This window comes from Salmo salar, chromosome 17 (assembly GCF_965601325.2).
Source record: "Salmo salar chromosome 17, fSalSal1, whole genome shotgun sequence".
Lineage (NCBI taxonomy): Eukaryota > Metazoa > Chordata > Actinopteri > Salmoniformes > Salmonidae > Salmo > Salmo salar.
The window spans coordinates 47552901-47566498 of NC_138307.1; the positions used below are offsets into that span (position 1 = coordinate 47552901).

The 13598-nt window shown below is 43.7% G+C and overlaps 1 protein-coding gene across 1 annotated transcript in view; it reads right to left on the bottom strand.

Annotated features, from left to right (window-relative positions):
• celsr1a (cadherin EGF LAG seven-pass G-type receptor 1a) overlaps positions 1-10960 on the bottom strand; it is a 141134-nt gene extending 130174 nt beyond the window's left edge. Inside the window, 1 exon segment of the mRNA XM_082963797.1 lies at positions 7071-10960. Within this exon segment, the coding sequence (XP_082819923.1) occupies positions 7071-10629 (3559 nt within the window). The 5' untranslated portion in view covers positions 10630-10960.
• Between the last annotated feature and the right edge of the window lie 2638 nt (positions 10961-13598).

The window sequence follows — 13598 nt, forward strand, 5'->3', positions numbered from 1 at the left end:
TTAACTCCATTCTCAGGAACACACCTGAACCCATGCCGTATCGACACTGGGCTGAGAAGCCATCGCGCACACCACACCTTCCACCCTAACTTTGAAAAAAACGTGTGGATACCGCTAAAACAAATAGTGCATTGACCCTCCACTATAGAAAATAAAATTGAAAGAAAAGACCAAGAACAGAATCAAGAAAATAAGTTAGGACAGAGCCCTCTACACCAAACACTCAAACTCCCAAAAAACTCCCAGCATGCAGAGACAGAGACAGAGACAGAGAGACAGAGAGACAGAGAGACAGAGAGACAGAGACAGAGAGAGAGAGAGAGAGAGAGAGAAATCACTGTGTATCTGAGAAGAGCGGAACCCAACCATGAAGCATCACAGCCCAATAAATGACATGGTACTAAACAGGCCTATAGATGGAGTGCAAACAGTACAGACATCTACCAAAAAGCAGATAGTAGCCAAAAAATACAATCTCTCTGGACAACTTTTTAGCCTTAAAATTCTCCTTCAGCAATGAAGGTGTAAATGTGGCTGTTTGGAACATAAACTTTATATTTGACAAATGTGCCTCCTTGGCTAATCTAAAGAAGCATAAGAGCAAACCAGAAATAACAGATAATGAAAAATGGTTTGATAATGATTGCAAAAATGTAAGAAAGTCATTGAGGAATATATCTAATCAAAAACACAGAGAACCAGACAACAAAAATATACGCCTTCAATATGGGGAAACACTGAAGCAATACAAACTGGATGGAATTGAGGAATCCATAGAATCAAACCACTTCTGGGAGAATTGGAATAAATTAAACAAATCTCATCAGGAGGAATTGGCTATCCAAAATGGGGATATGTGAAGAAATCACTTTGCAAACCTCTACAGCAATATAACAAACAGCAATATAACAAAAAGATATACAAGAAAAATTACAAATCCTTGAATCAGCAGTCAAAGACTATCAGAATCCTGTGGATACCCCAATTACAGAAGAAGAATTATTGGAAAAACTATGCACTCTCCAACCCAAAAAGGCCTGTGGTGCTGATGGTATTTTAAATGAAATGATCTAATATACAGACCACAAATTCAAATTGGCTATACTCAAACTCTTCAACATTATCCTCACTGCAGGTATTTTCCCCGATATTTGGAACCAGGGATTGATCACACCAACCTATAAAAATGGAGACAAACTTGACCGAAATAATCACAGAGGAATTTGCGTTAACATCAACTTGGGGAAAATTCTCTGCAGTATTATAAATAGCAGACTACATCATTTCCTTGACGAACACAACGTCCTGAGCAGAAGCAAGATTGGATTTCTAAAAAATTATCGTACAACAGACCACATTTACACCTTCCACACTCTAATTGACAAACAAGTAAACCAAAACAAAGGCAAAATCTACTCGCGTTTTGTAGATTTCAAGAAGCTTTTGATTCAATTTTGCACAAAGGTCTTTTTTATAAACTAATCGAAAGTGGTATTGGAGGGAAAACATATGATGTTATTAAATCAATGTACACTAAAAACAAATGTGCGGTTAAAATTGGCAACAAGGAAACAGACTTCTTCTGTCAGGGACGGGGAGTGAAACAGGGCTGCCCAATAAGTCCAACACTATTTAACATCTACATTAATGAATTGGCAAAAACATTAGAAGAATCGGCAGCACCTGGTATCACCCTACACAACACTGAAATCAAGTGTCTGCTGTACGCAGATGACCTGGATCGTGGACCTAGATCGTCTTCACAGGTTCTGTCAGACCTGGGCTCTGACCGTTAACCTAAAAAAAACTAAGATAATGCTATTCCAAAAAAGGTCCGGGAAATCAGGATGACAAATATAAATTCTATTTGGACACAGTTCTATTAGAACACACCAAAAACGACACATATCTAGGACTAAATATCAGCAACACAGGTAGCTTTCACATGGCTGTGAATGAGCTGAGAGACAAAGCAAGAAGAGCATTCTATTGCCATTAAAAGGAACATCAAAATCGAAATTCCAATTACAATCTGGCTCAAAAATGTCCAATCAGTTATAGAACCAATTGCTCTATATGGCAGTGAAGTATGGGGTCCACTCTCTAATAATGAATTCACCAAATGGGACAAACATCCAATCGAAATACTGCATGCAGAGTTTTGCAAGACGGTATTGCAAGTGCAGAATTGGGCCAATACCCCCTCCTCATTCGAATAGAAAAAAGAGCCATCAAATTTTACAACCATCTAAAAACAAGTGACCCCAAAACATTCCATCACACAGCTCTACAATGTCAAGAGATGAAACAAGAGATGAGTCCCCTCAGCCAGCTGGTTCTGAGGCTCAGTTCACTAACCCAAACCAACCCCATACAGCACTCAGAAAATCTGGCCCAACCAAATCATCACAAAACAAAAATAAAAATATATCACCTATTGGAAAGACAACACACAAAAAATCTAAGTAAACTTCAATGCTATTTGGCTCTAAACAGACAGTACATGATGGCAGACTATCTGACCACTGTGACTGATAGAAAACTGAGGAAAACACTTACTAGGTACAGACTCAGTGAGCACAGTCTGGCTATAGAGACCGGTCGTCACAGACAAACCTGGCTGCCCAGAGAGGACAGGCTGTGCTCACTCTGCTCCAGGGGAGAGGTAGAGACAGAGCTGCATTTCATATTACACTGTGACAAATACTCAGACCTAAGAGAATATTTCTTTCCCAAAATGTTCATTCAATACAAAGAATTTGTTAACTATAAAACATGAATAAAAAAAATCTAATATTAATTGGGTGAAAAGCCAAAATGTGCAGTTTTGGAAGCCAAATATGTGTCCTCCTGCCACAACCTGAGGGACAGCCCAGTGAAAAGTGCAATGTAATGTCGATAATATTTCCCATCTTGTTTTGTTTTGTCTTTCATACCAGGTCATGTGTCTTCTCAGTCATGTTGACACTGGCCTACTACCATTTCTTTAATGTATTGTTGTTCTGATTAATATTGTTGTTGTTGATGGTAATCCCATGTCCAATATTACTGCTGTTGGTCCCACCATATATATATATATAAATGAGAGAGAGAGAGAGAGAGAGAGAGAGAGAGAGAGAGAGAGAGAGAGAGAGGAGAAGAGAGAGAGAGGAGAGAGAGAGAGAGAGAGGAGAGAGAGGAGAGAGAGAGAGAGAGAGAGAGAGAGAGAGAGAGAGAGAGAGAGAGAGAGAGAGAGAGAGAGAGAGAGAGGAGAGAGAGAGAGAGAGAGAGAGAGAGAGAGAGAGAGAGAGAGAGAGAGAGAGAGATGAGAGAGAGAGAGAGAGAGAGAGAGAGAGAGAGAGAGAGAGAGAGAGAGAGAGAGAGAGAAGGTTGTAATGTCTTAGGAATGACCTGGGAGTTGCTTTGCTGATATAAATTACTTTCAGTGCCAAGACTAATATACCACCACATCACGCACATCAACATGTAAACAAAATCTGGTCTATGAATAGAGGATGACTTACATCACATGTCAACAAATCCATCAATCTCCGAACCCACAGATCCAATCTGTCATGTGTCTATCTTCATTCTAAACTAAAGCCTGGTCCAAGATCGGTGTGTGCCGTATAGCCAACACTTATGGTCACAATATCCATAGGAGTTGGCAGTACAGCACAAACAGATCTGGGACCAGGCCAATGTTGCTCTAGGTAGCACCTGTATAGGTAGTGATTCATCTCTACGAGCCTCTTCGGACATTGTTAGGACATCTATCATAGGGGTCAGAGGTTGTGTGTAGACATAGGAAGGAGCCCCTCCACACCAATAACCCCCTCTCGCTCTGCCTCTCTGTTGCAGCTGGTTGAGTGCAGTCAGTGGCAGCAGTGGTAGTATTGTGACAGGCAGCGCTCACTGGCACAGCTGGACAGGGGCCACACTCTCCTCTTTCCCACACACATCTCCTTACTTTAGTCCTTTCCTTTAGCAAACCTCTTGTAAGACGTATTCAGCACCTAATATACTAAAACATCTCTACTTCTTATTTTATTCATGCTGCTGCAGTAGTGACCTCATGTAAATCAAATTAAACCTCTTAGATTCCTCCAGAAATCTGATTATGGGACTTACATGAAACGGTAAACCTCTTCTGGGTGCTATGGAGATAAACTTCAGAGAAAGAGAGAGAAAGAGAGAGCAAGAGGAAGAGAAAATGAGACTGTAGAGAGAAAGAGAGATAGGGAGAGAACACTATGTAGCTCCTACAGAGTGGGGTCGAGGGCCAAACCTAGGAGACGCTAGCTAAAGGCCCCTAGGGAGAACAAAGGAGTGTGTGCGTGTAGCGGCACACTGCAAGCTCTCCCTCCCTTCATCCCTCCCTCCTTACCTCCAAAAGAAGAAAGAGCGAGAGAGAGACCAAGTGGAAATTATGATTTAGCACCAATCACTCCAAATCATTAAGGTACATTTCACAAAGTCGGCCTACAGAAGAGTAACACTATCCATCCCTCGTCTCTATTATGCCCAGAGGGCCACACAAACAGACAGCTTATATAACACAGACAGAACTGTATACTGGGCCTTAGAAAGACTTAGGTATCTAGATAGAAGCCTGAGGAGATAGATACATTACATAGTCAAGTCAATGGCTCTGCTTTTATTAAGACTATGGTGAATAAACCGAGAGAGCTAAATTCAGAGGGAAAAGCTTGTTGAATGTTGAGCTAGCCAGATAAGAGATATTGTATTACAGTGGGAACACTCAGCCCCTACCATTCCTCATCGGTGTTGTTCTAAGGGGAGAGACAGAGTGGTGTTGTGACTAGAATGTTAACCTGCGTTATCTTGGTGATATCTGACAGGCAGGGAGTACTTCTGGCCTTTCAGGAGGGTTAGATAAACAATTTCAATCCCTTTCCTGTTGGTAGAATAAAACACCTGTTCTTACCCCATTTTTGAAAAATACAATTTGGTCAATTTAAACAGGTTTTGAGAGCTTAGTTTGAATGGGTGAAATGACAGAAAGAGACATCTTAGATAGATATCTAATTCAAACAATGTTCAATTTCACACATCTGTAGCCACCACTACTATGCCCATCTCTATGCCCAGGAGATCAGACTTAACTAATAATATAATTGTTTTTAGGAACAAACATTTGTTTCCTAATATTGAAAGAGAGAGAAGGGCTAGTGTTTCATTAGTAAAGGAAGCCAGGAGCAGGCTGTTGGTGTCTGTCTCAGTCTGGTCTCCTGTTGTCCCTAGAGGGCCCTTCCTCTCCCCTGGGCCTGGGTTTGAGAGGTCAGAGCACCAGTGTTAATGGTTACCTAACATTTGACATCACAGTGTGTCTAGAGTAGTGAGGAGGGAGGTTGGAGGTCAGAATGTGTGTGTGTAAGATGCATTATTCTGATGGTGTGATGGAGGGGGGCAGGGGTGCTCCTCGAGGGACAGCCGGGGGGTCAGCATTGTCAAGGAGATCTCAAGAGACCCAATTGTTATCGGCGAATGCGAAAGAAGGTCCACTAGTGACCATGAGCCTCTGGACAGACTGTCTTTTGTTACATAGAAAAAGACAAGTCACTGAGATAAGTAATTATGAGAGATGTTGAGAAGGAAAGGCATAGAGAGGTTTCATTCTTGGTAAATTGAAAGAGATGGATGGTGAGTGAGTGAGTGAGTGAGTGAGTGAGTGAGTGAGTGAGTGAGTGAGTGAGTGAGTGAGTGAGTGAGTGAGTGAGTGAGTGAGTGAGTGAGTGAGTGAGTGAGTGAGTGAGTGAGTGAGTGAGTGAGTGAGTGAGTGAGTGAGACTTAAGGTGCTAGGCAGTTTGCCATATCGGGGAACTTGATTTAAAAGAAAAGCCTTCACAGAGAGACAAACAGCTGTCAATATGACAGTATTCTCTCATGGGGATAGGATGCCTCTCTCCCACTTACTGCCTGAAACAAGTCAATACGAAGGCCTGTATAACATCAATGCTCTATATTACAGTTGAAATAACCTCTACCACAGTGTCTCTGTGAGGGTGTGAGCTATGGGTGTTTGGATTAGTGTAATGTGTAATTTAACAGAACAATGTATACTGCTGTATAAGAGGATATCTTTCACACAAATTATTTCTGCGTGACTTAACGACGAATGCAGATAACCCATCTTACTTCTTTTACACTAAACGGTATGGGGTGTACAACACAATCAGCAAAAAGGACTCCTCGTTTTAACCGAAATTGCAGAAAAATCACCCAGCACGAAATGCTGACTAAGGCTATGTAAAGCACGGAGAAGTATTTCAGTGAGTGACTGCGTGAGACAGACTTTGCCCCAGTTTTGATCATCACACTAACCATTCCTGCTAACCTAAGTGGAAAAGGGGCCAACATAAGCTGTTCACTTCTAAGGTGAGCTCTTTGAAGAAGGTGTCTAGCGTGCTATAATGTTGATATGTGCAAACTGCATTTCTGCAGTGAAAAAAACAGCAACATTGGTTCAAAAATAAGGGCACCTGGTATAATTGCACCTTTTATGAACACAGGCAACCATCAACCACCACAATACAGTATCACACAAACAGTATAAAACGGTAGAGCCAGATACTGTTACACCTTCCAACTACCACTCACTAAACATATACAGCACTTCAGCTAGGACCTAAGCTCTGCGTTGCTTCAATAGAACACGCAGTCAACTACACATAGTTCCAGACGATAGATATAATATCTATTATCTATCTCACATAAATTTCTTACACTTATTCCACTCTGCAAGCAGCAAACTGAGCGGAAAACCAAAATAGCTTACTTTTAAATGCTTCTTCACTTCATTTCATTCAACTCTCGGTCATACCAGACCATGCAAGTCACCACTGAGATATCCATCTTGAATAAACAATTTTGCTTACTCATTCAACTCTGCCAGCAGGAAAATAGGCCTATTTTACACCTCTAAATAAAGTCCAGAAGAATATGATTTATGAACAAGGTGTTTTCTTTAGGTAATAAGACAGGTAATAATAGTTAATAATAACAATAATAATAAGACATGGTAATAAGCGGATAACCCATTTGCATGTATACATTTGAGGTGCTCTTACCTGAGACAGAGACAGTCATGGGGGCCTCTAGAGGTCTGTTGTTATCCAGGTCTCTGCTGAGCTTTAGTTCCCCCGTGTCTGCATTCAGCACTAGCAGGTTCAGCTCATTCCCCGACTCAAAACTGTAGTGGAGTTTATCCGAAACGTCTGGGTCATGGGCAGGTACCTTCCCTATGATCCCTGAGGGGAAACTATTGGACTTGTTGGTCACATAGTTGTTGAAGATAATCTCAAAGTTCTGCAGAACCGGGTCGTTGTCATTGATGTCGACTAAACGGATGTGGACTGTGGCCCGGCTGACGAGCGGAGCGGACGTGGCCTGGACCACAATAACGTACTCGGTTCTGGACTCGTAGTCGAGGTCCGTGAGGGCGGTGAGGTCGCCTTTGAAGATGTCCAGCTTGAAGACCTCTGGGATGTTCCCCTCGACGATCTGGTACATGATCTGAGCGTTGGTTCCCTCATCTGGGTCGGTGGCGCTGATCCGAGCCACGACGGAACCGACGGGACTGTTCTCCTCTACGTAGATAAACAGTTCGTCCTTCTCGAACACGGGCGCATTGTCGTTGATATCCAGCACCGACACCTGGATGTCCACCACTGCTTTGAGAGGAGGAATCCCCTTATCCACAGCGAAGGCCTTCAGGGTATACACAGGCACGTTCTCTCTGTCTAACTTCCTGGCTGTTCTGATGATGCCAGAGTAGGGCTCGATGAAGAAGTCCCCCTCCCCGTCATCTCCACCCTGGAAGGTGTAGCTCAGCCTGCCGTTGGACCCTGAGTCCCTGTCGGAAGCAGATATCTGGAGCACGCTGGTGTAAACGGGTGCGTCCTCAAATACAGTCCCCTGATACATGTCCCGTAGGAACTGAGGTGTGTTGTCATTGGCATCCAGGATTATCATCTCCACATAGGTCGTATCGGACTTCTGAGGAATGCCGTTGTCCCTGGCGATGATGGCTAGCGTGTACGACGCCTGGTCCTCGTAGTCTATCTCCATCTGGGTGGTGATGGCGCCTGTGTCGGGGTCGATCTTAAACTGGGGGACGTTGTCCTCCATGATGTACGTGATGCGAGCGTTTTCACCCGTGTCTTCGTCGGTGGCGCTGATGACGACCACAATGGACCCCACGGGCCGGTCCTCGCTAATCATCACCTGGTAGTTGGCGCTCTGGAACACAGGACGGTGCGTGTTGGCGTCCGTGACGTTGATGAACACCTGTGCCATGTCATAACGTGTGCCGTCCGAAGCAGTTACCGTCAAGACGTACTGGCGCTCCTGTTTGTAGTCTAAGGGTAACGCCAAGGTGATGAGCCCGCCTCCACTCTGACTAGTGATGGCAAAACGATTCCTGGTGTTTCCGCTAGAGATCTGATAGGTTACGACGCTATTTACATCACTGTCAACGGCTGTCACAGTCAACACACTGGTCCCCACCACAGCATCCTCATTAATCTTCAGAGAATACACCTTCTCTGTGAAGGTCGGGATGTTGTCGTTCACATCTAGGACCGTGATGCTCACACTGGCTGAGGATGACATCACAGGTATCCCACAATCCCGTGCTTCCATGCCGAAGGTATAGAACTCCGTGGTTTCCCTGTCGAGCTCTGCGGCGACCGTGATCCACCCAGTGCTATTGTTGATGGTAAAGGGGAAACCAGGGGAGGTGTCGGTGAGATGGTACTCCAGACGGGCGTTATCCCCAGAATCAGCGTCTATAGCCTGGATGTGGATTACTGAGTAGCCAATGGCCACATTCTCCAGCACAGTGGATTGAAACGGCGTGCTGACGAACATAGGAGCGTTATCATTTATGTCAACCACCTGAACTACCACCATCCCAGTCCCGTTGATCAACGGAGGCCTGCCACCATCCTGAGCTTTAATCCGTAAATTATACTCTCTAATCATTTCGTAATCCAGGGGATTAATGACATCGATGACCCCATTGGGAGAGTGGATGTAGAACTGTCCCTTTACGTTGCCACTGATGATGCTGTAGTGGACCTTAGCGTTGTTTCCCTCATCTTTGTCCGTGGCCTGAACTTGAGTGACTTTAGAGTTGACGGCCACGTTCTCAGGGATTTGGACCACGTAACGTTTCTCACTGAACTGGGGGTAGTTGTCGTTCTCGTCCTCTACAGAGATGTTGACGGTGGCTGTGGCGCTACGGGGCTCAGGGTCTTTCCCCTGGTCGTTGGCTTCCACGATAAGCTGGTACTGGGACATGGTCTCTCTGTCGGGCCGCTCTCTGATCCTCACTAGCCCGTGGCGTGGGTCGATCTCAAAACCGGCGTTCACTCCGTCGCTGTTGACGATTTTATAGACCATATTGGCGTTGGAGGGTGCGTCCCCGTCTGTGGCTCTTATGGTCATGACCTCGAAGCCCACCTCTACATTCTCCCGTATGGTTACCCGGTATTCAGTCTGCTCGAACACCGGCCCGTGGTCGTTGGTGTCGCTGACCGTCACGGTGAGGTAAGACGTGGCCGAGCGCCGTGGGGAGCCGTTGTCCGTTACCATTACTTTGAAGACGTGTGTGTCTTTGACCTCTCTGTCTAAAGGCTGCACTGTTGTAATAGCACCTGTCTGAGGGTTTATTACAAAAAAGTCGTTGGATCTGCTGTCAAAGAGGGCCTCCATTCCATACTCTATTCTACCTGCCTCTCCATCATCCGGATCAGTGGCCTTCAGTGTGATGACGCGGGTCCCTGATGGTTCATTCTCGGGAACAGACACCTGGTAGTTGGGGAGCTGAAACTGGGGAGGCGTGTTCACATTTCTCCGTTTTCGTTGGTTCCATTTGCCAGGCACAATCTGGATGGTGTGTGATGATGATGATAACTGCCCATGGGTCTCTCCCTCAACCACTGTCACCAACCGCAACCTCACGCGCACGGAGACGCGGACGCTCCGGTCACTCAGAGCACGCAGTGTACAATGCAAATGCACCTGGCGCAGCTCTCCGTGCCCCAAACAGTAGTCTTCGTCCAGCAATAGATTGCCATGTTTAAAAACTGCTCTCAAGTCTTTCCCAGTAGTACATGATGAGGCAGAAAAATTGGTATTTCGCGTAAAGGCAGGCAAAAGTTTTGTTACATTCACAAGCAAATTACCTGCGGATAAGCAGGAAGTTGCTTCCAGGTTGGAAAGGTAATTGATGTGAATGTCGAGTTTACCTATTGTGCTCTTTCTCTTGTATTTGATAAAACAGTCTTGTCCGTGTACAAATGTATTGAAATGTGTCAAAACAAAATTTTCAGACGTCAACGACCCTATCCTGATATAGACAGGCACCGGGTTCCTCAATAAGCGCACACAATCCACTTTTCGGTACATACGGAGAGCTCCTTCTTGCCATTCCACTTGTAAAAAGTTCTGAATGTATTTAGGAGTTAAAGTCCTGTCGATTTTGTAAGTCCAACCGGGCCCCAGGGACAAATTTGCCAAAACGGTCCCAGTTTGTAACGTCTCCGAAAGGTGTAGCTCGAAACATCCCAGCAAGGGCACATTGAATAGAACACAAACCCAGATCCAATACATCGGTAATTCCATGGTTTAAAACTCCAACAAATCCCATTCAACTTCATTGAAACACCTCCACAAAAGCATTAACTATCCTTCTCCCTTTTTCTTTTATCCTTCATGGTGAAGTTTCAAAGTGGAAACGACACTTAATATCCATAGTATCCACGGAGCGCAGTCACATTAATCTAGGAGCAAGTTTTAAATGACTACAAAATGGCTCCAGCGCTCCCCTCCTCTCAGAGTTGATTAGCATAAACCTGCTGTGTTCGGCTCACCGGGACACTTTCTCACCGGGGGCTTTCTCATGGAGATTCGGAAGTGTCCTGAGCTGTTGACGAATGCGCATTCGGACCATTGTTATAACAATACAGAGAGCTTGTTAAACACGCGCATTGTGTGTTTGAGGACCACTCGAACTTTGTTATGAAACTAGTTTGGTGTCATTAAAACTTTCCCTGATGTTTAGAGATTAAAGTTGTGTATTGAGTTTGTCACCTGGGAAAATGGTACATTGTTAGAGATGAGTCTGGTCACGGGTTCCAAGAAAATTAGCACACAACCATCTATTGGAAAAGATGATTAAGCTATTTGGTCAATTAATCGCTATTGTCATGGTTAGTAGTCTAGAGCTCAACATTTGCATATCAATTCTGAATAAATAGTTGGAAATAATTTATTGATTTAGATTTGGCCCATGTGTTTGGATTTGTATTATGGAGTTGGATTATATACATTTATGGTCAGTTTATGAATGATCTATTTTCAGAATATGCATAACTTTCCAGATCATCCATTGAAATTAGATTAAAATCCATAGCGTCCTCTATTTCCTGCATCCTACCATTTATGTTGGTATCCATGTCAATGTAGCCTTGTTTAACGAAAAAGTGTCCGTTGCACCTATTTGTAATGTATGCTGCTTTAATTCATTCCAGTGGCGATTTTAGCATGTACATCTTGGTGGGGCAAACAACAAAGTGGGATGCATGCCAGCTAAGCCAATACACAATACACCACTAAACAATACATTAAATACACTATAAGGGTGACAAACTGCGCCCAGAAACCTTGATTTAACTAGGCAAGTCAGTTAAGAACAAATTCTTATTTACAATGACGCCTACACATAAAGCTGTCCCAACGTCTTACACCTGTCTATCAACGGAGCCTTGTCTGGCAACGAAATAGTTCATTCAGCCTCATTTACTGCTTAAAAAAAAAACAGCTGATATGGCTGACTTGCTTAAACAAATGTGGTTTCTAATAACAATTGAAATGTACAAACTATGGCGACAAGCAGATAAGAGGCAATCCGTAATTTCGATTAAGATATTAATGAGCGAGCTAGGATGGACGTAGTCAATATAACTATTTGTTTAGCACTTTTCAAATGTACAGCGACAGAATTCAGAACATGGGCCGTTTGTAGTGTTCTCCCTGTACACCAAGTCAGAACCGTAGGATAAATAAAGGGGGCAAAATTCAATGATTACATTTTCTCTTAAACAGTCTCAACAGAAATTAAGAGGGGTAAATAGACCAAATTATTAGGGTGAGGCACATGGCCTATGTAACAGTGTAGGTTCCGTCCCTCTCTTCGCCCCAACCCGGGCTCGAACCAGGGACCCTTGCACACATCAACAACTGACACCCCACGAAGCATCGTTACCCATCGCGCCACAAAAGCCACGGCCCTTGCAATGCAAGGGGAAGAACCACTTCAGGTCTGAGCGAGTGACGTCACCGATTGAAACGGTATTAGCGCGCACCACCGCTAACTAGCCATTTCACATCGGTTACACCTACTAACAGCTTACTACACATCATACACTTAGTATTACTTTTTTAGCTACAGTATACAGCTCCCTGGCATATTACATCATTTATTCAGCAGCATACAATATATTTTTGGACTTACCTTGTTGTGCTGTGCTCACTTGAACAGGAAGGTGGCACAGTGGTCCTTCGTGGGCAAATTTTGTCATCAAAGTCTGGCATTCTCTGGATTTATGTGCTTTCAAGACAACTGGGAACTCTGAAAAAAACAATGTTGAATCACGATGACGTCATTGATCTTCAGGTCGTAGTTCTAGAAAGAGGTTCGAGTTCCCGACTTACAATTCCGAGTTGGATGACCATTCAAAGAGTATTTCCCAGTCTGAGCTTTTTCCCGGAATTCCCAGTTGTCTTGAACTCACCGAATGAAGTTTTAGCAGTTTCGAGTTAACGGTTTGTTTTTAGCTAAAAATGTGGGGTTCAAAACAGGCCCTGAATGACGGGTTGCCACTGATTCATTCACAACTTTTGGTGAATTGTAGGTTTTATTCCCATGGATATCACATCACCAAGATAAGCATGGATCTAAATAATGCATCATCTGCAAAGCCATTGAACAGGTACAGGTAACGGCCAAAATAAAGAAAACAACAACATAGTGTCTTAATAGGGGGTTGGGCCACCACAAGCCAGAATTGCTTCAATGCACCTTGGCATAGATTCTACAAGTGTCTGGAACTCTATTGGAGGGATGCGACACTATTCTTCCATGAGAAATTCCATCATTTGGTGTTTTGTTGATGGTGATGGAAAACGCTGTCTCAAGCACCACTCCAGAATCTCCCATAAGTGTTCAATTGCGTTGAGATCTGGTGACGACCATGGCATATGGTTTACATCATTTTCATGTTCATCAAACCATTTTGATTACTCATGCACTGTGGATGGGGGCATTGTCATCCTATACAGTGAGGGAAAAAGTATTTGATCCCCTGCTGATTTTGTACGTTTGCCCACTGACAAAGAAATGATCAGTCTATAATTTTAATTGTAGGTTTATTTGAACAGTGAGAGACAGAATAACAACAACAAAAAATCCAGAAAAACACATGTCAAAAATGTTATAAATTGATTTGCATTTTAATGAGGGAAATAAGTATGTGACCCCCTCTCAATCAGAAAGATTTCTGGCTCCCAGGTGTCTTTTATACAGGTAACGA